The sequence below is a fragment of the Pogona vitticeps genome, chromosome 1, assembly GCF_051106095.1.
Source record: "Pogona vitticeps strain Pit_001003342236 chromosome 1, PviZW2.1, whole genome shotgun sequence".
Lineage (NCBI taxonomy): Eukaryota > Metazoa > Chordata > Lepidosauria > Squamata > Agamidae > Pogona > Pogona vitticeps.
Window position 1 is genome coordinate 231,897,268 of NC_135783.1, and position 26,568 is coordinate 231,923,835.

The 26,568-nt window shown below is 41.1% G+C and overlaps 1 protein-coding gene across 1 annotated transcript; it reads left to right on the forward strand.

Annotated features, from left to right (window-relative positions):
- Positions 1-3,195: 3,195 nt before the first annotated feature.
- Positions 3,196-19,923, forward strand: CCDC14 (coiled-coil domain containing 14). The gene is made up of 13 exons (XM_020801090.3): positions 3,196-3,342; positions 5,388-5,443; positions 5,994-6,069; positions 7,384-7,459; positions 7,543-7,683; positions 8,705-8,950; positions 9,060-9,157; positions 9,698-10,277; positions 11,910-12,051; positions 13,634-13,713; positions 14,200-14,418; positions 14,508-14,640; positions 18,722-19,923. Exons 1-13 carry the CDS (start codon positions 3,310-3,312, stop codon positions 19,713-19,715), a joined length of 2,874 nt encoding a protein of 957 aa, XP_020656749.3. The 5' UTR covers positions 3,196-3,309; the 3' UTR covers positions 19,716-19,923.
- Positions 19,924-26,568: the final 6,645 nt, after the last annotated feature.

The window sequence follows — 26,568 nt, forward strand, 5'->3', positions numbered from 1 at the left end:
ATGGCAGCAGAAAATTGCTGCTAGTTAAGGAGTTGCTGCTTCTATTCCTTTAACATGTACCAACCTCATGACTTCACATGTAATGAAAAATGCAAGCAGCAACTCCATATCTAGTGACAGTTTGCTGCTATAATTTACACTGTTGCATTTATGCTAGTGTATACTGTACATGTAATAAGATTCTGGCCAATATGACAATTTCTGCTATTTTTTCTCTTAGGATCTCTCACACTGCGAAAAGCAGCTTTTGGGGTCTTGAAAAATGAACAAAGAACAGGGAGATAGCTATTTCACTTTAAACTATTTGTTTCTCAGCCTACACCCACACTTTTTGATCCTGACCAAAACATGAAGGATTTGAAGATATATTTTATGTATTAGATAGAAAACCATCTGAGGGTGCTAGAAACAGTAATTTTGAGCACAGACACAGCTGGAAAGAAAAGGATCCAATACTCCTCCTTTTCTATGGTCTTCTGTTCACCTTGAAACTATCTGCAGCTGATTTCCCTGATAAAACCTTTGGATAATAGAATTCAGAATTACTTGTAATGAATGCCACCTTTAGTTTTTCTAAAAGAGGTGCACTATGAAACACCTGAATATTCTATGACTTAAGCATGAAAAAAAAAAGAATGAATAATTTGAGATGAGCATTTTCTTGCTGGGAACCATGATGGTTTGTGCATTCTACAGTGCTGACGTAATAAATCTTAAACAATTACATACATTCTTCTGGGTCCCTGATTAGGCCAGGCCTCTCTAACATATGTCCAGAGGGATTTAAAGATCGGTGCTCTCTATGGAAGAGTATTATACCTACACTTTACAGTTAACATTATATTTCTGTGAGAAATATTGATAAAGGACTACTCTCCAAATTTCAATCCCATATTATTCCGATGTCAACAAGCTATGTTTCTGCAAACAGATGATTAAGTTTAATATGCAAAAGAGGCTATGCAAGTATAGTTTGACATAGTTATTAAAGTAGTAACAATAGTATCCCTAGAAAATAGCCAGAGTGTTGACAACAAAGATATTATGGAGAAGATGTACTGTAACCTAAAATGTTGTAGACTCCTGCAGGAAAAAGGGGGTGGAAGTTGTTCCACCATGGAAATGGGTAAGTTTAAAGATGGGCAACTACCCTTAAATTTGCAGTGGGAGATAGCAGAATGTCTAACAGGAAGGCTGACAGATAGGTGCTATGTCAAGCTAGGGAAGCACTGTATACCTCCTTAGAAGTCCATGGGGGAAAAATGGGATATGAATGTTCAGTCATCCTAAATCCCCTCTCAGAGCAGGGACAGAGGAAGCATTGGTCTTACCAACTAGTACTTGCCTTCCTGTGGTGTACAATGTAGAGCTGATTTAATAATATATTAAATCTAGTCTGCCTTACTTTATTTTCATTTTACTCTGCTGGGCACCTTCACGTTACTTGGGCCATTTATTCCAGCTGAGAGCTTCTGGCTACAGAACTGTCCTGCTCCACTACATTTCTGATTTTGCCTTCAAATCCCCAGGTAGGAGTTCTCACTATGCTAAATCTATCTAGCAGAAGCAGAGTCAGGAAAATATTTCTCCCAGTCAACCTACACTTCATGTCCTGATTAATAATTTCCTTCCACATGTCAATCACATACCCTTCTGAACCACCTAACAAAACTGAGATGAGTGTTTTGTTTAGCATTTTCACCCTCTCCCTGGCCCCTTGCTTTGGGCAAATATGATACTGATAGCAGGAAAAACTAATGATAGCAGGAAAACGATGGTAATCTAGGGAGAAGCAGAATCAGCTCAGATAGCAGACTCTCATTTGCTGTGTATCAGGAAGAAGGAGAAAAGGCAGAAACAAAAGAGGTAGGAAGTTTTATTCCAGAAAGCATCATATCTTTGACTAGACCCGGTGGCACAGAGGCTAAAAGGATGGGGTCCACTCTCAAGAACAGGATTTAGCAGTAAGTCAGGTAGCTGGACACAGCTGGCTGCTTCAGTGTACGGTTTCCTTGTCCACGTCAACCCCTGCCCTTCGTGGCAGATCTAGTTTGCCACCAGCTTGAAGCCACGTCAGAGTTGAAATGCAGCTGATGAATACCAGCAGCTGAAGAAGTTCAGATTAATACAGGTGCTTCAAAGTTTCAACCACCTTCTAGAGTTCTCCAGGGAAGCTTGTTTTTGTACTCTTTCTTGGTGGATGCTCAGTTATCCTGTAGCCCCATTCATTTGTCATTCCCCTATCTCTATAACTAAGGGATTGAGGGTAGCACACTGAGGGAAGGCACCATCATCAACCACCACCATGGAGCAGCTGCTCTTTAGCAGCAACAACAATTAAGGTTGTAACCAGGGTGGAGCAACTGGGGCATAGAAATCTAGAGATGGATTTATTGGTGAGTGTTAGGAAAATAAACGGCATCTTCGGACTCTCTGCAAAAACTACTCAGGCTACTAGTTTCCAGAAGATGACCCCTGGATGTGTCTCCTTTTGAAGACCTCTCCCGCTAAATGTATGATGCTGCAGCCTATTAACAGCAATCACCAGATTCCGCAGCGTAATCAGCTCCCGCTTTCGAAAGCTTGCGTTGCGACAACGTTGCCTTGGTCTGTTAAAGTGCCCTGCTTGTTAAGTGCTGGCAAGTCTCAACTCTTAACAGGGCTATGAAGGCACGCGAGATGCTTTTCAGCGTATGATCTCCTTGTCCACGCCAACCCATCCTCCCACAGCCAAGCCGGGATCTGACTCCAGGTCCGCCATTCTATCCACTCCACACGGTACGACCCTTTTTATTTGGGCTGCAACAAGTACGACACACCTTTTCACCGAGATACAGTAACTACCTTTTGGGGCAAAACCAATAAAGAGATAAAACGCACTCATCCTGCCCGTCCCAGTCGTAGGGGGTGGGTGATCTCTACGCAAGGGTGCCTCCCTAGGCGTGCGGCGAATCTATTCGAAAGCCCGCCCCGGGATTGCCAGACGGGCAGACACCGAAACGAAGCCTTAAAACCCTGTTTGTAACCCTTTCCCCGCCGCTGGCAAAGCCGGCCCTTCCCCCTCACTGCTATTGGTCCAACGCTACGACCATTTCAGCCAATAAGACGTCTCTCTGCTCTCCTTTCCCGCCCCTCTGATCGTTTCCCGCTCGAGTTACCGCGGCTTTCAACGGAGAGGGGAGAATGGGCGGGGCTTGCGCGCTAGGTCCTCTCCCCTGAGTAACCGTTGGGCCTGTCATTCAGCTTTTTTGGGGGGACGCGAATTTTTCCTCCCCACTTTCCCACTTCCTTGCTTTGGGTGCTGGAGTGATGGCGAGGCCCGGAGCTGCTCGACCCCACAAGGTAAAAAAAGAAAAGAAAAGAAAAACCCAACAGCCACACCCACTTAAGAGAAGTGCAGATAATTTGGGGATAATCCAAGAAACTTTTTGGGAGGCAGGTTCTGTGATACTAATATCTTCTACATCATGTCGGCAGTTGCTTGTTGTGTTTGATGCTATGGCAAAGTTTGGGGTTTCTCTTTCCCATCCAAGCCGGCAGCTAGATTTTAATGTTGCAGCGACCTAAAACGGTGGCAGGCTGCGAACTCTTGCTCTTTATCGGACGGGAGGCGTGTGCACGTAACACGTATCGATCACAACACAATTATGAGTGTGCATGTAGTTCTGACGTGCATGACGCTCGCGGGGTAATATTAGGGAAAGGGGGCTAGAAAAACAGCATTGAAGCAGCACTAGCCGAAGTCCTATTGATTTTAGTGGTGGTTCTCTGGATCTGAGCCAGGAGGGGAGAGCAAAGCATTCAGGGAAAGATATTCGCGAATACAAAGATATCCAAGTTTGAGGTAATAATAATAATAATAATAATAATAATAATAATAATAATAATAATAATAATAATAATAATAATAATAATAATACTTTATTACGATCAACAGATCGGATGTGAATAACACAGAACAACCGCACAAGAATAAACAGAATCAATACAACTATAATATACATTATATGAGGCAGACTCTTAGGGAAACAAATTCCATAAATAATTGTTAGGAGCATACCCCCTACCCCCAGTTCATACATATTCATATATGCATTCATACATGTATATATCTACAGGATTAAGTTTGAGGTACAGTATAAGCAACTAGGGTGCATTGCTGCTTGAAGGTAGATCTGGTAGATCTCATCGTGAGTACTAGTAGATTTGCAAGGATTTCTGGCTAACCACACATCGAATGGAAAACTGAACTGGTTCGTGCCCCCAGGAAGCGGGGGGGGGCGCTACCTGCTCCTCTTGTGCTGCTGCAGCCACCACAACGCTACAACGACGAGGAGGCCCAGGCGCTGCCTCTGAGCAGGCACCTGACTCCCCGGCGGGTCACCCTGATCCGCTGGGCTGGGGGCGGCATGCCCTGCAGCAGCCAGCCCAGCTCTTGGAAGGGAAGCTTGACCTCACTGTCTCTGAGGATGGTGGGAGAGACAGCAGGACTAGGTAGGGAAGCAACAGAGGCAATGGGAAGGAGTTGGCTGGCCACCTGTTTTGCTGAAGCAAAATGAAGCACTGGGATGGGGGTGGGGGAGAGAATTGGAAATGGCTTCTTGAGTGGCTGCTCATGGGCCTAATTATTTGGAAAAGAAGACCCATTTGCAATAGCTAGAAATTAAATCTCAAGAACCTAAAGCAATATGTTTTTTTTTTTAAAAGTATTATTACATCTTTAGCACATTTCTCTTCCAGGAAGACGTCATCTGTCTGGTGGCTTTTCAAATATAAAGTCAATTATTTTGAATTGTTTCAAATATAAATTTAATATGCTTCATTGTTCACATGCTAAAGGTGTCAGTTCTCTGTAATTCTGTTGGAGAATTAATATCTGCCCAGAGTACAGTGGTGCCCCGCATGACGATGATAATCCGTCTCGGGAAAATTGCTGTTTAGCGAAATCGTCATGCGAAAACCCTTTCCCCATTGGAATGCATTGAAACCCGGTTTAATGCATCCCAGTGGGGAAAATACCTCGTCGTCCAGTGAAGATCGCCCAGAGGGAAGCTTTTTGCGAACGCCGATCAGCTGTAAAAATGGCTGCCCTGTGAAGCATGGGTCCAGATAACACAGGGCAGCCATTTTGCGAAGCCGAAAAATTGTCATCTTGCAAACAAACGGTTCGCGAAGCACGGACCTAATTGATGTCCAGCGAAAATCCCCCATAGGAATGACTGTTTTGCGAATCACTATAGTGATCGCAAAAAATCATCGTCATGCGGATTCATTGTTTAGCGGGGTCATCATTTAGCGAGGTACCACTGTAGACTAAATGGGCAGGGTACAAATTTAATAAATAATAAATAATTCTGCTATTATGTGTTTCCTTCTGGATTTAACAGGTACTGTCTTCAGGAAGACTGACAGGATCAAGTAAACTAGCAAATGGGGGGAAAAGGTAAGTAGGTCTTCATTAATAATTTTTAAATTAGCACAGCATGATATGAGCAGCTTATTGTAAGTATTGCTCATGGTCAATGACAAGGAACCTATGGCTCTCTGTATTGCTGCACTACATCTTCTACCAGTAGATCATCCTAGGTGGGGAGGATGATGGAAGTTAAGAGTCAAATTTCTGGAGAACTGTAGATTCTTCACCTGTATGCCTTGGATGTTGGTTGCAAAATGTCAGGTTTGACAGGCTTTGTAAAAGCACGCCGTTACGGGAAAGGTGGTTCTGTGGAAATGTTTTCACCTTTCAAAAAATTTGCCATATGGCTGGCAAGGAACAAATATTGCTTGAAGAAATTGTGATGACTGTATATAGTCTTCAGTTCTTTTTATTAAAGGTGATGTGCTGTGTCTTAAATACATTTTTCTACTGCAATTGTTTTAGACTTTCTGGAATTCTGTATTAGCATTCTCACTTCCTAGTTTTGAAGATGTTTCCTAGTTGTCTTCTGTATGTAGGTTGATGAGATTATCAACATATCATCTTTTTGTTCCAGGGTTGCTCTAAGAAAAGTGGCACATTCAGATGTTGATTGTGGCTACTCTCTCTATTCTACAGATTCTGAGGATCAGGTATTGAAGAATTTAGTGCACAAATCTAGGCTAACCTATATATTTTAAATACAGTATTGTAGTCTTAAATTGTTTCAAAATTGACTTGATGACCAGAATTATTATTAAACAGAATTCATAATTTTAAATTAGCCATGTTGAAGGAGGAGTTAAGGTGTTTATTCCCACTAAAATGACAGTACAGTACTGCTATTCTAGTTTATTTGATTGCTTTTAAAAAAAAGTTTCTGCCTAGTCTCAGAGAATGTATAACAAAAGACAAGAGCCAGTTTGGCACCTTGGATCTAGAAAGAGGGTTTCCTATGTGCAGCCTCTCCACACACTCAGTATTCACTTCAGAACAGTGGGAAATCCTCAAGGCGAGAGTGGTGGGTAGCATAGATCGTAGGGGGGATTGAGAAGGAGAATGTCTTCATATGGGCACAGCGTGGCCCATGTGCTCCTCTTCCTGGAGCAACCAATGGGGCTTCTTCTGTTCATTCTACTGTTCATTGTTGAGGTGGTGTGACACTTTTCTGTGTCTGTCTCTTGTGCATACCTGGCATTGGACATTATGCATTAAGTTGAATTTGACAAGTGCTCTTGGGCCTTGACAAGAGTGTCCAGCAGAGCGGCATTGCAAAATGTGTGCGCACCTAGAAGACTTCTGCACTCATGTTTTTTGTTGTTTGAAAGCAAATTAATGCTAGCATACGAGTTAACACTGCATATCTACCAGTCTTCAGATATGTAGTGTGTAAAATATATACTTCTTCAGAATTTTACTTCTACATATACACATTATATTGATCTATATGCAATACATGCTTTTCTCTCCGTGTTTGTGTTAAAGTCCTATTTTCTCAGTTTGCATATAACATGAATGAATTCTGTGGTAAATCTGAAAATGGAAATAAAGATCTTGATTTGAAAGAAAAAAGTGGTACAAGCCTGCCAGTAATTTGGGGACCAACATATTAAAACTCCTGCCTTGCTTTTTCTCCCTGTTTCCATTTTATTCTGCATCTGCTGCAATTTCCAACACACTGTGCTGTACAATACCATGCCTTTAACTCCCTTCTAGCAAAACATGGGCATGTTAATAAAAGTTCATACTTGGCACGTAGAATGACATCTGTGAAGAGCACATACAGTATATGCAGAGTCCTTTCTTATCCTAATTTTAAACTACCGATAGGGTTGTTTTTCCCCTCATTGCTATGATTTATTCATGGCTTACAGCATCCGCTAGCTTACACAATAAGGTTAGATTAATGTTGAGGAATTTCCTGTGTTTGGAAACTATTTGCAAATGTATCCATATCTTCTTCACAGGTCACAACTATTCATCATGGTCTTGATCGCTGTGCAGCTTTACTGAAGGACATTTTGCAAAATGAATCCGAAGACGGTATTCTTTTGATTACTTGAGCTCTGTTTTTGTTCTATAAATGGCTTCTTTATCATACATGGTATTCTTTCGAACAATGCTAGGAATGGAAACACTCTATCGGAAGGCAGGGAAGGCACCTGTCGTCAGAGCAGCCTCCAGACCTTTGGCCAATAAAGGAAGTGGTGCCAGGAAGAGGGTCCCCAAGAAGAAAACTCTTTCTGCAAATGTGCATAAAGAAATAGGTAAGTGGTTTTCTTTCTGCTTAAAAGGCATATGTTAATCCTAATCTTATTTTATATGTTTGCTCAGCTATATTTATTTCTTTATCTGTTCATTATTAGCTGTAGGGTACTTGAAGCAAAATTATAAGATAAAATGGTTTTATTTTAGGGTTTAACTCTGTTTTTTTGGGGGGTTGCAGATACTTCTGTTACACTGGAGACATTCTATAGTCTTGTCGCATATTAGTAGGTCAGATTTGCGTCATGGAGGCCCATCTTCATCTTTAGACTATGCATGTACTCGTTGGTGAAAGTAAGCAGATTAAATATACAATTTTGGGTCACATGTGCCACTTGGAGTCTCTCAAACCAGAATCACATGACATTATGACAGATCCTGCTGAGCTTTGCACTGGTAGGAAAGAATAAATTCTGAATAGTCTTTAAGAATATGAGAGTATATGAAAAAAAAATCAAGATAAGAGTGGGTGAAACCTTTTTTAGGCCACTGAAATCTCAGACACAGAGGCTGGTTTTCGAGTCCGTACGAGTCTTTCTCAGGCTGTGTGTTCAAGAGCTGTAGGTGGTGCAGAGGAAATGGAGAGTTTCCAAAATTCATGGCCAGATGTGCAGGCCATGTTCTTTATGTAAAGAAGCTTTCAAAGCTTGGGCTATAGAATCCACCCAGAGATAACAGGTCTCAGATTTCACATCTGGCAAAGTGGATTGTAAACACCAAATCTGTTAGACAAAGTCTTTGCACTTATTTTTTATTCTCAAAAGTACAAACAATGATAAATTGCCCTTGTATACAACAGTAAATATTGTGGAACAGTTATCAAGTTGCTTTTTACTTCACTTATTCCAAGAAGTATTTGTTATTGTTATTTTGGTATATGAATAATTCTAATAACTGGTGGGACATATATGCAATGCCCTTTCAGAGACAACCAGGGGAAAGTAGGATGCCAAAGGGTTATCACTGTATCTGAATTCTATTAAATCTTACCATGCTAATAACTTATTTTCTTGATTTTTTTAGGGCCAATCTCAGATAGGAAGCCAGTTCCTGTGGCTGCAAGTGCTGTAGAAAAGGGCACAGCCTCCGTAGGCACTGAGCAAGCCCTTTTGGTCCGAACAGCTCCTGTACCTGGCACTCATCATTCTCCTGTAATTCATCAGAAACTGTGTGAGCATGTGCAAACCCAGATGTCTCTGCTAAATGTCCAGCCTCCACAGAAAGCTAATGAAAAGCCTGAAGCACAGGTTTCTGTCATGCCTGAAAATGGTGAGTATAAATATCATGTTTAGCTTACTCAGCCACATTTTGTTACTGAAATTAACCTCTTTATGAGGTAATTTCATTAATTATCTTCTTATTGTTGCTCCATTGGTAGCATCATATCAACCTATTACAGCATTCAACTCCCGTTTACCTACATCAACACCAGCATTGTCCCCACAGCAAGCAAGCAATTCTGAAGGCATTCAGCCTGTAAGTATTCCGGTTACGCGGCAAGTGACCAGTCAAACTGGAATTGCCGTATTTTATTCTGAACAAGCCAATGGTGGCAGTATATTTTTTGCTTTGATTTAAATCCATATAAGCAGAGCATTTTTAACATCTTCATGTTCCCATCACTGGTTGCTCCACCCTATGTCACACTCGTTTTCTGACTTCAGGAGAAAAATAAACAAGTATTTATTTTCTATTATTTTGTACTGTGACATAGTAGCTAGAATGCTAAAAACTAAGGATTAACCTTGTGGGGAATCCTGCTTTCCTTGAAGTGGGACTATTTTGGAAATACAGCAATGCTGCATTGAGTCTGGCATACATGGCCCATCTAAAGCGTGTTTAAGAAGGGGAGAAGGGCTAATATATGCTTCCCAAAAGACATGAGAGATGGAAGTGCAGCATTTAAGTTTAGAGTGCAAGGCGGTGTATCTAAAGTCACTGATCTTTTTTGTTATTTATGTGCAGATCATGGTACAAGATTTCAAGGAGGAATAAATTACTTCTGTTTGTTTGTAGATTGTCTCCACGGCCAGCTGTGGCCAGTGTGCATCACAAATGGGGCATGTATTTTCATCCGCACCGTGCAACATTTCCAATTCTGCTCCACAAGGGCAGCCGGTTGCTGCTTGCTCTGCTTTGACCCATATGATTCCTTGTGCTCCAAATGATCCTACGCCATCTACAGCCCTTCCTCCACCTGTAAGCAGAGAGGCTGCATCAGCACAAGGAAGCCATGAGCAGCTATTTGAAGAGGCAGACCTCATACGGTGTATTCAAGCACACCTAGCTGCGTTGCAGGCACATGAACAGAAAAACAGGAAGGCAAATGAAGAGTATCAGGAGATAGATGCAATACAACCCCAGCCCTTGAATTCCAGAGGAGAGGAAACTACTGAAAGCTGCAGCGAGGGGAGTCTTGGCGAAGAGGAAAACTTGGATGGAGTTGATGTGGCCCCCGTAAGAGACACAAGCTGTCAGACTAGTTTTGACAAGGAAAGGTTAAAACCTAAAAAACCAAGTCTACAAAAAACAACTCAAAAAATTAAAACAGTGAAATATCTTTTGGGAGAGCTGAAAGCCCTGCTAAGAGATCATGGTAATACAGACTTTCTGTTCATACTTTGGTAGAGAGAATATTCTGTGAAACGAGCTAAATTGAGGAATACTGTGGGAGAGCCAAACCTGAGTATTCTTGTGCTAATACTACAGATTTCACTGTTTCCCTGAAAGTTTGAATTATTTTATCTTTTTTAGACCAATAATGCACTGTGACTTTCTTCTATACACATATTAATCATAACCAAATGCACTGTATTCACACTTTGTTTATTATTGCTGAACATTAGGGTTTTTATGTTTCAAAAAAAAACTTCATTAAACACAAATAGAGGGACGTGGTGGCGCTGTGGGCTAAACCGCAGAAGCCTGTGCTGCAGGGTCAGAAGACCAAGCAGTCGTAAGATCGAATCCACGCGACGGAGTGAGCGCCTGTTGCTTGTCCCAGCTCCCGCCAACCTAGCGGTTCGAAAGCATGCAAATGCGAGTAGAGAAATAGGGACCATCTCGGTGGGAAGGTAAACAGCGTTCCGTGTCTAAATCACACTGGCCATGTGACCACAGAAAGATTGTCTTCGGACAAACGCTGGCTCTATGGCTTGAAGAGCGGGATGAGCGCCGCCCCCTAGAGTCGGACACGACTGGACAAAAATTGTCAAGGGGAACCTTTACCTTTACCTTAAACACAAATAGAGTGGTGCAAACCTTTCCTTTGATTTTTTTTCTTGTCTGCTCTTTTCTGAGTGCTTTATTTATCACATCCATCACAAAAATGTCCAGTGCAATTTATGATGTGTATTGGGGTTGAGCCCTAAGACATCTTTAAACGTTTATTGAGCGCAGCAAGCAGGTGATGAGTATGTATAGCTACCTTGTTATTTTGCCTCACCCTGGTGAAATGCTTGGGCCAAGAAATGCGTTCTGAGGGTTTATTTCAGTATTGATACAAGTGTTACATAGAGAAGCACACAGAACTGAACAGCTGAGGTGGTATCCAGTATTCCACTGGCAGTACCACTGGGATTTTCAGTTTCTTTTCCCTGAAGACCTCAGAGTTGACTGAAAATCAGATGAAGAACATTTTCTAGCCATCCAATGCAGGGATTGGGGGCCTCCGGATGTTGCAGCAGGGCAGTGGGTTTGTACCACACACACACACACACAAAGAGAGAGAGAGAGAGAGGATTCTGCTCTTCTGTGAGTAGGCATCCAGTGTTGGGTACTGCCCAGGGCCAATTTCCTCTTACTAAGTATACAATACAATTCATTTGAGGCAACAAGATGTTTACCGTGGAAATAGAGCTCCCTGGTTTCATCCACACTAGCTGTAAATGGAATTTATTCAAGGTCATGCTGCCATTCTTAACATTTTGCCCATGAGGCATTGGATATGTACAGTTCTAAACAAATCTCTTCAAAGAAAACTCATTTCTTCTTTGTCTTATGCTAAGATTGCAAGAGTAATACATGAAAATCTCGCATACAGTCCTAAGCCTAAAAGGGTGATACTGAGGACAGGCTCAGTTTCAACTTGAAGTACTGCAGGTTATGCAAAACCTTATATAGCTGCACTATGCAGCATGGAGCCCTGGATATTTTGCACTGTAATGATGAGTTGTGAAGAGTGTGTGGTTGACTACTTATATCAAATGGATCTCCCTTTTTCTTGTAGAGGATTCAGAAATTTTGAGACTTCTGGTTGAAGCTGAAGACCATGTATCACTGATGCCAGAGGCTGGTGGAAATATAAATGTGCAAGCTGAAATAGCACTTGCTGTTCAGCCTCTCAGAAGTGAAAATGCCCAATTGCGCAGGTCAGTAGTGTGTGTGTGAGAGAGAGAGACACATAGAGAGAAGCAGACTTCTGAAGGCTAGACTGAGTTCTCTAAATCAAAACTTTGACCGTTGTGAAAGGATGAGAGTATGGTTAAAGTGAAGGCATGTTGTTTCTGAATTTGGATTCTGTGTTTTTCAAGGCATCAGTAGGCCTTCTTTCAGCTTTGCCATTTTAAAGACGGAAAAACAGTACAATGAATTCACTTTATTTATTTATTTCTCACCTTTCTCCCCAAAAGGGACTCAGGGTGGCTCACATCATTAAAAAGACAATACTGTATTCAAAAGCTAAAAACAGTAAATTTAAAAATATTTTTAAAGAATTAGACAAGCATATTAATGTGGTAAATAGAATTACTGTTAAACCACATTTAAAACAACAGAGCACTGTTGTTAAACCAACAATCCATTTAAAAATTCTTCTCGGACCAGCAGTCATTAAAGAAAAGCCTGTCTTTTAAGATGTCTCAACCTTTGTAAAACCTCCAACAGTTATCAAATGTATAACTAAAACTAATGATATTGATAAGTATATGGAGGTTATAACACCAACAGAACAACATGCCCTTCTGGTACCCTGTATCTTTTGATTTGGCAGATCTGGAGAAAATAAGGTATTTTAAAATAAGGCATATTCTTTCAGGTGCTAATGCTGATGTATCAGAGAAAGTGGCAATTCTCTTGAAATAGATTATTCAGAAAAGGACGCTACACAACCCTAGTTAACTGGGCTTTACACTTCACAAATGAGCTCTGTCGTGATCTTTGACTAGCTGGGTTTTGTTTATTTCTTTATTAGTCATGTAGTTACTATTTTATTCTGTTTTGTTTATTGGTTCTCTACTATTTTATTCTGTTTTTCTTTAATATGTTAATAAGGGGACGATGATTTAGCAGGTGAAAGTTAATCTGTTCCCATCCCCATTTTTACTCCAGTAATTTTGGCTTGGAAGTGGAAAGTTGGAGAAAAAGTTCCAGCATAAACCTTGTCCCCTTGCTCCATCTTCACTTTCATGTGGAACTGGTCAGCAGAGGTGAAGGATCTGCAGAGACCCAGCAGGCAGTAGGATTCCACATAACAACTGGCCGAGGCATGCCAAAAAGTGACTCCACAAATGATAAAGTATTCTGGCAGTCAGTTAGTTAGTTCCATTAGTCTAGTTACTACTAGCTGATATGCTAGTAGTAATACCAAAATTTAGTTTGCATACTCATCACAACATCTCTGCTACTCTGTGATATACTGGTTGACTGTTTTTGCTTACTTTGATCAGATTAGCAGAGTTAACATCAAGCTGTTTGGAAAACAGCATCTCAGTAATAGCTGTTCAGTTGCATAATGTGAGTTACGATGGAAGCTCTTTGTATCTCTGCGTATTTTCAGTAGACCTTTTGTATGGATAGATATGGGCCAGTTGTCTTAAGCAATATTCTGTACACACAAGATCTACCAGCAACCAAAAAGTTTTCTCAGAATGGACAACAAAAAATAGACTTTTAAATCTCTGCATCAAACTGGAACTGATTTCCTCTTGCAAATTTTCCTTAATTTACTCATAGACGATTAAGAATATTGAATCAGCAACTCAAAGACCAAGAGAGGGCTGAGAAGGAATACAATTTTGATAGCAACTTTGAATGTAAGTGGCCATGTGAAAGGCTTTCTACAGAATATGAAATTAATAATTTTTGTTGGGTTACTTCAGTTTCTATCACGTTTTCTGCCCAATGAAGTACTTGGGAAGCATATTGCAAATATACAATGTAACAGTCACTTGTTCATTCAGTCATAGTATCAAGATGGGGTAAATAGTTGTTAATTTTTTTATATGAGAAGAGAACCATGTTTTACAGTTTGGCTAAAATGTATTCAGGAGTTACCTGGCTAACTGTAGCTTTGATCTCAAGTTTAATTCTCTAGTTCACTAGCTCTTAAATCCAATTCACCAGTGCAACATACTGCAATGACTGAATTAACTAGCTGGCATCTAGGAGTGGCCCCAGATAAAATGTCTTGATGCAACTGGTGCTGGAGATCACAAAAGCACACTATCTTTTTTTTCTTAATAAAGTACTAGTTATGCATTTGAACTTGTCTTTCACACAAATTTGTTTTCTTCCCATAGTTGTCTCCTTTCAGGCTTTGAATAAAGCACTGCAGCAACAGTTGAATGAATCCATGAAAGGCATTGAGTTGCTGCAGAAGAAAAATGAAGAAGTCACACAACTCTTAGAAAACCAAAGAGAAGAAAATAAAAGACTAAACAGGATAATCCATGAAAGAGAGCAGGAGCTGCTTGAAAAGAAACAGCAATATGACATTGAGTCAACCAAGCTCAAAATGGGTGTGTAGATTTGATAACCTCTAGGGGTTACAATGTTTGCTTTATTAACATCAAAGTGAAGATTTACATTTTATTAAAACATATTTTAGAAGCAGACGAGGTGTTGACAAACCTGAAGAGTGTCCAATATAAATTAGAAGTTGCTGAGAAAGAAAACCAGATTTTGGGCATAACGTTGCGTCAACGAGATGCAGAAGTGAATAGACTGTGTGAATTGACTCGGTAATGTTACCTTTCATTTCTTCTCTTCCTGTTTTAGCAAAACTTTAGACTCAGAACATTTAGAATTTTTTAAAAAATTCTGAAAATTGTGCAGTGTTGAGGATAAGTGAGATCAAATTCCCCAGAGTTGAGGTGCGAGAGAGAGAGACAACAAATTGCAGCATGGTGAATTTCCTTTATTTAACTAAAATCACAATTTCTGAAGCTAAGATCTGTCTGTGACAAATGAATTTAACTGAACTTCCTTCTACTTAAATAGAAGTTATCTCGGAGTTTTGGAATGGACTTTAAATTCGGAGAATTTGCAGGACTTGACATACCTCTGCCATAATAATCAGTGGGACATATCCTGTAGTTTTCAACGTTAAAAAAATGTACAGGTCAGGTATTAAGTTAACTGGATTCCTCACCAGCATCCAATGGTATTCGTCCCTCCATTTTCACCAAAATCAGCAGCTCTCCCCTCTTCTGTAACTCTTTCTGTTCCCTAAAAGCCTGCTCTGATGGGCTGGAAAACCATCCTGGACCATGGAAAGCTTAAGAACAGGGAAAGAACCCTTTTCAACACCAGCCCCAAAGATCCTTTCTCCTTGAATAATATAGGTAAAGCCGCCACCATCCCCCTCTTGATTCCAAGCACTCTGGTTGTATGGGCCAGGAATGGTGAGGCACTTAGTCTTAGATTTGACCTGAATGTAGCTCTTCAAGAGAGAAACCTCCACACCACAAGTGGACTGTTTCTAAAGAGTTAAACATTGTCTAAGAAGCTAAGCAGTAAAGTTACACACTGTTTCCCCACCTCCTAGGCAAGGTACAAGTTTAGGCAGTCTACAGAAGCAGCTATTGTAATCTAGCTAGTCTATTGCTTAAGGCATAGCTAAGCCACACTTACTTAGACTTAGGTATTGCATATTGATTCTCCAGCCCTAGAATCCATCATCTGTAGTGATCACATCTCTTTGGTAGGGAAGGCAGGTGGTAACTAATCCCTTTGTTAAGCTCTTGCCCCTGTACTTGTAAGTTTTCAGCCCTTTGTCTATTCCTGATCTCCTGGCCAATAGGCAGATCAAAAGGGCTTTTGATCTAAACACTCAATAGTCTGTATAGGTGAGCTCTTTTATGAGTATATCTCCATACAAAGAGAAGAAAGCCAGCTTGCAGCTTGCTTTCTTGCCTTCCTGCCAGATGGTGTTTCTCACAAGTCCATGGTGAAGCTTGAAGCTTCTTTGAAATGTATGTTTGACTTTTGCCGGAAACATTCTTAAAAGATGTGAGTCTGATAGCATCTCTGATGCTTCATTTATGTCTCTGCCATCCAAATATTTCATAATTTGCAGCAAAGGTGGGTCCAGAAGTTACACTATTTACACTATGCCAAGAATAGGATTTGTGGCAGTGTGTCAGATCATCAGTTCATCTAGCCCAATATGTTCATCACTGCTGACTGTCAGCAGCTCTGCAGAGTTTTTGGCAGAAATCATTCCTAGGCTTTTCTGGAAATGCCAAGGGCTTAACCTGGGACCTGTGTGCCGGCATTGAGCAATGACCCCCTTCCCAGTGAAGCACCCTCTATTCCTTGGTGATTTCACATCCATGTCCTAACTCAGAGATTGTACAGTCAGGTGAGATTTGGACATATATGGTGATACGGTGGCACAAAGGTACATCATTAAATCTTGTCCTTTCTCTTTGGTGTAAGGAGAACATCTATAGAGTGTTAAAAAAACACCTTATACAAGTATCTTGCTTTAGCTTATGTCTTTATATTTTCTTTTAACGTATTTGGAGAGAAGATCTGCCATGCAAGTAACTTTGACAGATTGCTGGAATGAATGTGGTGTACCGGTGCTTGAAAATTGGCTGATAGCAGGTCAAGAAATCTTGGAATTTATGTAGGTTTATTGGTTTTTAGAAAGCCTTCTAATATTTCATTCGCAGACTCAGAAGGAGAGTCAAAGTTATATAGAACATGCTGGGAAATGCATATAACTTGATAATGAATTCATTCTATTAATGGCTCTGGAAAAACATCTTTATTGCATAGTACTAGAGCTGGGACTTCAAATGTGAAGAGTTGTTTAAACAGAGATAATGGCGAAAAACACAAGTAAAGAAGCTTTGCAGTTTGTCTCTAGCTAGTTAATCTAATATAGGGAAACCACTTTCCTCTTAACTCATTTTAGCTATTTCTGAAAAAATCCACTAGAATCCATTTGGTGTTACATAAGGTTTGCATAACTGGCTGAAGTTAATTGATGCAGTGTCATTTTAGTTGTGCACAGCGTCATGCACCCACTTGTGCAACTGAGATGCATCCCAGCACTTCGTTGGTTGACTGTGGCAAGTTAAGCAAAACTTACACGAACACTGGTAGGATGCAGGCTGCTGTTTAGTTTTGCTTTTTGGCTTTGTTGTTGTTGTTAATCTGTATTGGAGTACTACTTTAATTACTCTCATCAAAATGCTCACATACACTTTTGTGACATTTAAGTTCTTCTAATCTTTTCATCACCCTGATGGTAAATGAAATAAGCAAGGTAGAGAATGATGGTGGTGGATGGAGGGTTGACTGCTATTGGAGACAGGGAGTCTCCCTTTAGTCACAGTCACAAAAAAGGATGTGGAAGTGGGTAGCAGAAATTCAGCTCAAGCTTTGTAAGGTACCGTGCAAGTTATGCTGGAAATTGCTCACAGGAGTGCAGCATGAAGTGGTTGATAGTATTACTATGTTGCATCCTACTGTGTCTGCCAGCGGAGTAGGCACCACTTATGGAATAGATTCCCTATCCCTTTTGCTCCGAATCTGCCTTGGTGGGGAGGGGACTCAGTTGAGCAGATTTGGGGGCAGGGGGAGAAAGCAAGGGATAGAACCTCTTGATGTTGAAAAGAACAACATAAAGTTATGTTGAAAAGAACAACCTTGAAGAAGGTGCATCTGTTTCTGGAGTAACATGAGAGCTTGTTTGGAAATTAAAATATAGCTTTGTCAAGACATACGTAGTATGTGACACAGAGTCCTTGAGATTATAATGGTCAGCCACCAGATGGTGGTAGTGATTCAGTATTGAATTTTTTTCTGGTAGAAAATGATTGTTCTGTACATGGCGTGTTATTATGATTTTGATTTTAGCATGGATTCTTACTCTCTCTGTTGTTCCTTTACACAGTCCTGTTAGGAGTCATTATAGCCAGCAGCAGTGGACTTCCATAGTGCAGCTCTACATGGTGGGGAATCGCATGCATGATTCTTCCTGTGTCCCAGATGTGGATGTTGTAACTATGGGCCCATCTCTAAAATTGGACACATCAGCTGTTTAGGAAGTAGAACAGAAGGGTTGGATTCAGCAAACACTTCTCCCTTCTCCAGATAGCTAGCTGATCAGTAGAGTTTTTCATTTCGTTTAATTCATTCCGTGTCGTTGAAAATAACTTTGCCAGTTCATCCCCAGTTGCTTCGTGGTTGGGGCTTTAGATTTAGAGTATAGTGGTTTTAGCACTACCGTGAGCGGGAGAGAATTATGACTGATGGGTTTAATCAACACACTTTAGAAAGGTATTTCCATTTTTTAAAATGACAGCTAGTAACATGGAGTGAAGGAAATGACAGAGCTGTTGAGGGTGGGCAGAGCTCTTTGTGTCACTCTCAGCTGGAGATAAGGAATCTTGCAGGGCTTTAAAAGCTTGTGTCGCATTTCTCAAGCTATCAAAGAATGAGAGAATTGTGTGTGTATTGTTTCCATCCCTACTTTGGAAGGTAATCTTGCCTCTTTTTGTAGTCTGTCCCCATTTTTCACAAGGCTTCATTCTCATAAACTCCATATAGGTATGATGCAAATGTATTCACCGCTCTGTGGTAGAAAAGTACTTAGATATGCCAGATAGCCATACTGATGCCTCAAGAGCAAGGCAGACTGAAAGAAATGTGTGTCTAAGTCCCACAGTCGACTCTCTTGTCAGGTCCAGTTAAGTGGATGTCAGGTTGCAGCCAAAAAACCAGGGACTTAAGAGAGACACCTTGTATTGTGGCTCTGTCTCATTTGTAGCTCTTATTGAAATTAAACTGCTGAACTCTTCTTCACAGGGCTCTGCAGGGCAGCATGTCCAGACTTCTTGCAGACCTCACTGTGGACACGGCTAAACCAAAACAGGAAAGGAGCCTCTCAAAGGCTCTCTTGGAGATTCATGAGAAACAGCTGCAGAGTGACGCGTATCCTCTAAGTGATTCCATAATGAGCTACCTCAAAAGATTAGAAACGGGCCTTGCTCCAATCATTGCAGAGCCCCTCTTATCAAAGAGCGAAAGGAAAGCAGCAAATCCGGGAGGTGACATCCAGGCCACAGAGCAGCCTCCTCCAAAGAGTCCTGTTGTTGTAGAAGAGATTGTGGCGCCAAAAACTGTTTTTACCTTTCTCAAGCCTGATGTGGAAGGAGCCAGCAACGCCAGTACTTTAGTGGAGGGGCTGGAGCCAGATGAAACGATTTACATTCCACTGAGTAGCAGTCCCTCTCGAAAACCAGCCACAGCAATGGAAAGGAGGGCTGGAGGACAACAACAACAACATCCGCTTCCCAGAAAAATGGACAGAGACGCTGGGCTCGTGGATGGTAAGCAGGCCAGTCAGTTTGGGGTGATGGGCGGCGTAAATGTCTCTGATAAATTCTGCGGTAGCTGTGGTCCAAAAATGACTGTTGAAAGGAAAGCTGAAACTATGGGAAGGCCAGCAAAGTTGGAAGGCAGGGAGCTCCAAAGGCAGCCAAAAGAAATAGCAAACGGGGCTGCTAAAGTGATTTCGGACAATCCAGACAGGCTTCACCCTGATAAATTCCTTCACACTCCCATTGCACATCAGAAAGGAAACGTGCAAGGAAAAGGCCCTGGAATTTCTGCCCCTGATTCCAGTTTTTCAGCTTTTGACTGGATGTCAGGAAAATCTGACTGGACTTTCTCTTCTTTTTCAACATTCACATCCAGAGACGAAGAAGACTTTAAAAATGGCCTAGCAGCCTTGGATGCTAATATAGCTAGACTGCAAAGGACATTGCAAGATAGTTTGAAAAAAAACGCAAGTCCTTAAAGGACTTGTATGTCAAAATTAACTGGGGAGAACAAGTGTTCTTGGAAAATCAATTATATATATTTTTTCTACTGTATTTATATTAATTACTGCCTCTTGAATCATTGGTGTAAATTGAGCTTATTTTCCTACTGATAAAGGGCTGTTTCATAAGTGAACATTAACTTGAAGAGAAAACCAATCAAGAATAAATCTCAAATATGTTTGTGTTTCTTTTAGAATTTTTTTGAAGTATAGCTATCTTAATAAAGAAGTGTTGAATAATGCATGGATAGAACATATATATCTTTATGTACCTGCAAAGCACACACAGTAAAGCGATATATAGCCTCAATAGTAAAGCTCAAGTTCACTCTGAACACTCGCCCTTGTGAATTTGCCCTGCTCTATGTCATTGATGCTACCATCGTGGGATTACTCTTCTTGGGCTGTATTTTCTTCTACCCCATTCCCCCATTATTTTCAGAGCCCAGTTAAAGGTACGTGTGGGTTCATATATGCATCAAAATTAAGAGGCAAAAATTGTTGCAAAGCTCATCTGCCTGAGTGCATCTCTTATGGCCAAACACATTTTTGTTTGTAGAGATGTAGTGTGTTGTGCATGCCTTGTTGCCCTTCAGATATCTAAGTGTGTTCCAGTGGTAAGGCTGCATATTCTGCTTAGATCCCTGCTTTTCAGGACGTTTTGAAGAAAAGCATGCATAACGTATCTCAACCAAAATTGAGGAACTCTCTTTTGACAGGGACTGGAGGAGTCATTCCACATTGAGCAAGACTGGACCTAAAAGAGAAAAGGTAGGGGGTCTAGATTTTTGTTCAAGTTTGTTAAATCTGGCAAACTTGAAGAAAAATCTAGATTATTAAAGCTATTATTATAGCTAAAATTATTTAATGGAGGCTGTTATGTTTTAGTCATGTTAGGAGAAGACAGAACTTGCTGGAGAAGACAATAATGTTAGGAAAAATGGGAAGGAGTAGGAAAAGAGGAAGACCTGACATAAAATGGGTTGATTCCAAAAAAACAACACATAGCCTTTTAGCATTGCTGCTAACCTTTTGGAATTAATTTGTAGAATCACTGAAGTCGGAAGCAACTTGACACCACCTAATAATGTTATGTCTAACAAAAGATCACAAAGCAGCAGACATGTGTTTGCATAAATGTCTGTTTTTTCTTTGCAATGCAAAGCAGCTCAGTTTCCTCACATGCCCTCATTACGTATGCAGATTTATTTCCAAATAATAAGAGGAGAACTTAGTCAGGCTTTCTCGTCATTGAGGCAGCTTTGTAAATTGCCCCCTCCCCCTCATCCCATGTTATGAGGTAGCCAAGGTCTGGCAAAGGAAGGGTGGATGCAAGGGAAGAGCTTCTGTCCTCTAGCAGCCCACAGTTTTGGGCTGGGCACAAAGGGACTCGATTCTTCATCTCCATGTTTGTATCTGTATTTCTTGCTGCCTGTGACTACCATGGGAGTTCTTGAATACAAATCTGCAAAAGTGCAATGGATTCTACTTCTAGATTCACCGCCACCACCCCCCAAGAAAAGATAAGAGTTGAGTTCTAGAATATGTAAATGCCTTTAAGCATATGAGAGTGCATTTGCTTACCAATAGCAAAGAGCTTTTGGTCAAATCTCCCACCAAGAACTTGTATAATCTAAGAAATAATGGTGTAAGAAGATGGCTACTTGTATGGATTAGTAACTCATGAAGCAGAACTGCAAGGCAAGACTAAATTATATTTCTCGTCATCTCAGTAATGAGATCTAATAAGGATCTCTGTTGGGCTATTTAACTTCTTTATAAATTATCTGGAAACAGAACCAAGTGAAGTCATGGCCAGATATTGTATGTGAATGAGCAGGTCCGTGATGCCTTGCTGTTCTAGCCTCTGAACCTTGTTACATTAACACTCTCATTCATCCATTTAACCATCCACACACACACCCATCTTGAGGATGAGAGGAACAGGTAGAGAGATTTGTAGAGTTACAGTAGAGAAAAATTGGGCTACTTGAGCCATATAGTCAAGTTTCTGAAGTGTTCAACTTGAACACTTGAGGAGCCCAATTAATATTTTTGTGGACTGAATAAGCAGGTATTTGACCATACTTAGGAATAATGATTGTGAAATAGAAATTCAGGCTGAAGAGTTTTGATACCAGGTCTGGAGTGTTTTCTGCTTTCACAGAAGGGTGGGGATGTAAACGAAACAATCAAATTCAGTCCCCAAATATGTATATATTTCTGTGCTTTCAAACTTACTAAGATCTGCATAAGGCAATTTTCAGTGTTGCTCTGTAATGCCTCACATATAAATGTGAACTATTTGCAGGAATGAAATGTTTTAGTGTGGCTTCTTTAGAAGCGTCCAGCAAGGAGAATAACAATTGATATAACACCAGTGTATCTTACCATATATTACTGGTGCCTGGAAGGGCAGCAATATATTATGCTGACAAGACTCAGCATTACATAAGGCAACTCAAAAAAATAGGGGTGCCCAAAACAAAAAATATATCTATGATACCAGACCTCAGATCAGCACCACACTTGGCACAGATTTAACACTACCATTCCCACTTCCTGAAAAACAGTCCTGACCATTATTGTTTTGTGCTTGGGTAAGAAGTGGTTAAGTGATTTAAAAAGGAGTCAGCTTCTGGGATTTTCTTCTGCAGCAACATTTAGCCATTTTCTGGGTTTTTTTAACTGTGGGTACAGAAGCACAACATCCCGCATTCATAAACCAGAGGTGTTTTGAGAACTGAATAATCCTCTCCAGCTAACTTTCCCATGTTCCTTAATGTATGTTGTTGTTTGTTATTGTCGTTGTTTAGTCGTTAAGTCGTGTCTGACTCTTCATGACCCCCATGGACCAGAACACGCCAGACCCTCCTGTCTTCCACTGCCTCCCAGAGTTGGGTCAAATTCATGTTGGTCGCTTTGATGTCCAACCATCTTATCCTCTCTCGTCCCCTTCTCCTCTTGCCTTCACATTTTCCCAACATCAGGGTCTTTTCCAAGGAGACTTCTCTTCTCATGAGATGGCCAAAGTATTGGAGCCTCAGCTTCAGGATCTGTCCTTCCAGTGAGCACTCAGGCTTGATTTCCTTCAAAATTGATAGGTTTGTTCTCCTTGCAGTCCAGCACCACAATTCAAAAGCATCAATTCTTCAGTGGTCAGCCTTCTTTATGGTCCAGCTCTCACTTCCATACATCGCTGCTGGAAAAACCATAGCTTTGACTATGCGGACCTTTGTCGGCAAGGTGATGTCTCTGCTTTTTAACCCTTAATGTATAGAAACTTGTCCATAAAGCCATCTTAAGTTTATAGTGCATCCTTGTAGCACCTACTGCCCTGCTTCTAGCTACTGAAAAGAAGCATGCAATGAGATTGCTTCCCAGTCACTTGCTTCCTATTCCTGACCATGGTGCTCAGCCTGGAGATCAGGATCAGTACCGCCAAGTATGACGACAGGAAAGGGAACTTTGGCTTACCTGAAGTCCCAGTCTGGCCCTGCCAAGCCTCTTCAGCTGGCCCACCACCACCTTCCTTCATATCCGTGGATGCCCTGACTCCCATTCTTGTCATGTTCAGAAGTGGGGTGTGATCTCATCCAATCTCAAGCTTCTTTCCCGGCTTTAGCAGCAAAGCTAATCACTGTAAGAGGGGCAGGGGTTGGGGGATGGGAGCCTTATTTCTTGTGACCTCCAGTCACTTTCTTTTCTCATCAGAGCAGTCTCTCTGTTCTGTTGCTGTATCTGCTACACACCCCCTTCTGACAGCTGATTAGTTGCTGCTGTTAAAAGTAAGTTTGACAGAAGGAGGTGAAGCCTAGTTCAAGTTGAGTCCTTTCATAAAAAGTCATGCCTCCGTGTATGCAGTCTGGAAACAAGGCTGAATGATCCTCCTCAACCTTGAGCAGGAGCTTGGACTTGATGGCCTTATAGGCCCCTTCCAACTCCTTTATTCTATGGTTCTATGACATGAAAACTATACACACAGAAGCTAGAGCTGGAGATCCACGGGACCCTTCATCAGGTTGTGTGTTACATCACTGGAGGTGTTACAGAATAAATATACAAGGCCATTTGGAATATGCCGTGTTATGCGCTTCTGCACAAGGCCCGCTTTGATGAAGGGCCCGGCAGGACTCAAAGTTTGCAAGTTCTTTCAATGGTGCTTTCCCTTTAAAAAAAATTGGCACTGAAGTCCTCTGATTTACTACTGGCTAGACATGTAAGTCCCTGTACCAATTCTGATTTCATTTTTAAAAACATAATTCATTGAGCAGAGTGGTCTGTTTCAGATCGCATTTAGGGAAAACAGGTGAAGATATGTTAAGAAAGAAATTGCAGCTGTTCTCTGCCGTAGCTGCTGCTACACCTAGTGACCAATCTTCTTATCATTAATCTCTCTATTAGGCTGGTCCTCGCGCAAAGCCTGCTACTGGATCTGTATTTGAAGTCTCAACAGCTTGGTAGAATTTGCCTTGTGCTGGTGGAGCCTTTGAGAGCCCATAATAAATTGCAAGCTGAGACACTGTACGACGGCGGTTCTACTCTTAGCTGGTGGTCAGCTAATAGTGGATGATGTGATAGGACTTCTGCATTACTCCATAGAGGTATACTATGAGATGCCAAGAGGATTCAGTCTGATTCTTCATGGCAATTCATATTTATTTCACATCCATGCAATCATTCAGAATTTGGGCTGAAGGGCTAGCATTCTGTTGAGAGAAAGTCAACTTTGTTTTTATTTTTCATCTAAACCAGTGGTTCTTAACCTTTGTTACTCGGATGTTTTTGAACTGCAACTCCCAGAAACCCCAGCCAGCACAGTTGGTGGTGAAGGCTTCTGGGAGTTGCAGTCCAAAACTCCTGAGTAACCCAAGGTTAAGAACCAGTGATCTAAACCAAGGCAGATAATGTCAATCACTTATGTGGTAATGACCTCAACAAAGAATTAGCGGTTCAGCTGAATATTAATATTGTTTTCCACCAGTAAGCACTCCACTTCAACAATGTTCATCACAGGGAGTGCTGATGGGGCCGTACTTGCCAAGTATGCTCCATCCATGACCAAAAGCATTGTTGATCAATTTTGGGACCTTTTTTGATGGCTTAAGTTGAATACAACCCATTAGTCTTCCAGGTGGGACAAGACTACATTCTTGTTTTTTACACCACACTTGTTACTGTGTCAGTACCTCCTGGCAGGTACCCTCTGCCTCTGGAAGGACTTGGAAACTTGCTACTAATTAAGAATATAGCTGCCTTTTTGTTTGTTTGTTAAAAGGGACTTGGCTACAGCAAACATTCATTTGGTTGTTGTGGGTTTTTCGGGCTCTTTGGCCGTGTTCTGAAGGTTGTTCTTCCTAACGTTTCACCAGTCTCTATGGCCTATCTCACAGCCATAAATACTGCACTCCCAAAGCCAACTACACCAGAGCACAGAGTGCTGTCCTCTGAAGATGCCGACCACAGAGACTGGTGAAACGTTAGGAAGAACCACTTTCAGAACACGGCCAAAGAGCCCGAAAAACCACAACAACCATTAGATCCCGGCCGTGAAAGCCTTCACGAAAACATTCATTTATTTTATTGGATATACTTCTGAATTGCTTTGGTCTCCAAGCAATATACAATAAAGCCATACTATGAAAAAAGATTCCTTTTAAAGGAGATTAAAACTTTTCTTTAAAGTTTGAGAACCAGGACATCAGACTTGTGAGGAACATGCTGCTGTGATGTAAGGCTGGACATGATGGGTTTGTGGTACTTTCCATCCACCTTACTTTCTTTACCCAGTTATACATGTTGTCCTTTAATAAACCTTTTAATTGGATCATTGGGCTAACTTTTTTGTATCTTCTGGAGCAAGGCCTACATTGCCTAAGACTGTGTTGAGTCAGACTTGCCACGTCATTTTTGGAATGAAAGGGAGCCAGGAAGGGGAGTGGAGTTTAGTCTACAGCTTAGCTTGCTGATCTGCTGCAGAGGGTAGTATATAAAAGAGGGAGGAGGCAGAGACATGTGGCCAGTGACTGATTTGGGTCTGTGACCTTCAAGCATGTCCATCTTTTTCTTCAGAGATCCTCTTACAGAGTTTGAGCTCAGAAATTTTTATTGTGAGAAATAGCAGCGTACACAGATGTCTTCCATTGGCCTTTACCTTTAGGAACGCAGAGTAGCATTTAAAATAAAGGTGAACAAGCTCCAGAGATCACCCAAAACAGAGACAGCTGCATATAGTCCTGTGCCCTGCCCACCCACCCATAAAATATGTTTTCCTAAAAAGTAACTTTTTTTCTTTTACTGAAAAAGGACCCCCGCATCCTCTAGCACAGTGATGGCTAACCTTTTTGAGCCCGAATGCCCAAATGGCGACACAAAACCAAATTATTTCTTTCGAAGTGCTAACACTGCAATTAAATCTGAATACTGATGTTTTAGTTTAGAAAAAACAACTCATACAGTTGTCTGAATTAATCAACACCTTTTGTCTTCAAGATATAACAGAACTTTCAATGATACAAACACTTCTTTATTGAAAAATCGCCATTAACTCTAGCATCTTCCCACCAAAAATTTTTTTTAAATGTGTTTTTAAAAAATTATTTAAAAATTAGACTGTAATGGGGGAATCAAATTCTGGCAAAGATGCCTATCCCATCTCAGAGAGACCACAACAGGAACATGCCAGCTTATTTTATTTTAAAACACTGAGGGTGTGGTGGTGCCGGTTTTCCATGCAAAGACTACAATATGCCTTTAGACCAGTGTTCCCCAACCTTGGGCCTCCAGATGTTCTTGGACTTCAGCTTCCAGAAATCCTAGCCAGCAGAGG

Coding starts and splice junctions, on each gene's coding strand:
- CCDC14 (XM_020801090.3), top strand. CDS start 3,310: ATGGCGAGGCCCGGAGCTGCTCGACCCCACAAG. Junction 5,444..5,993: donor CTAGCAAATGGGGGGAAAAG/GTAAGTAGGTCT, acceptor TTTTTGTTCCAG/GGTTGCTCTAAGAAAAGTGG. Junction 10,278..11,909: donor AGCCCTGCTAAGAGATCATG/GTAATACAGACT, acceptor TTTTTCTTGTAG/AGGATTCAGAAATTTTGAGA.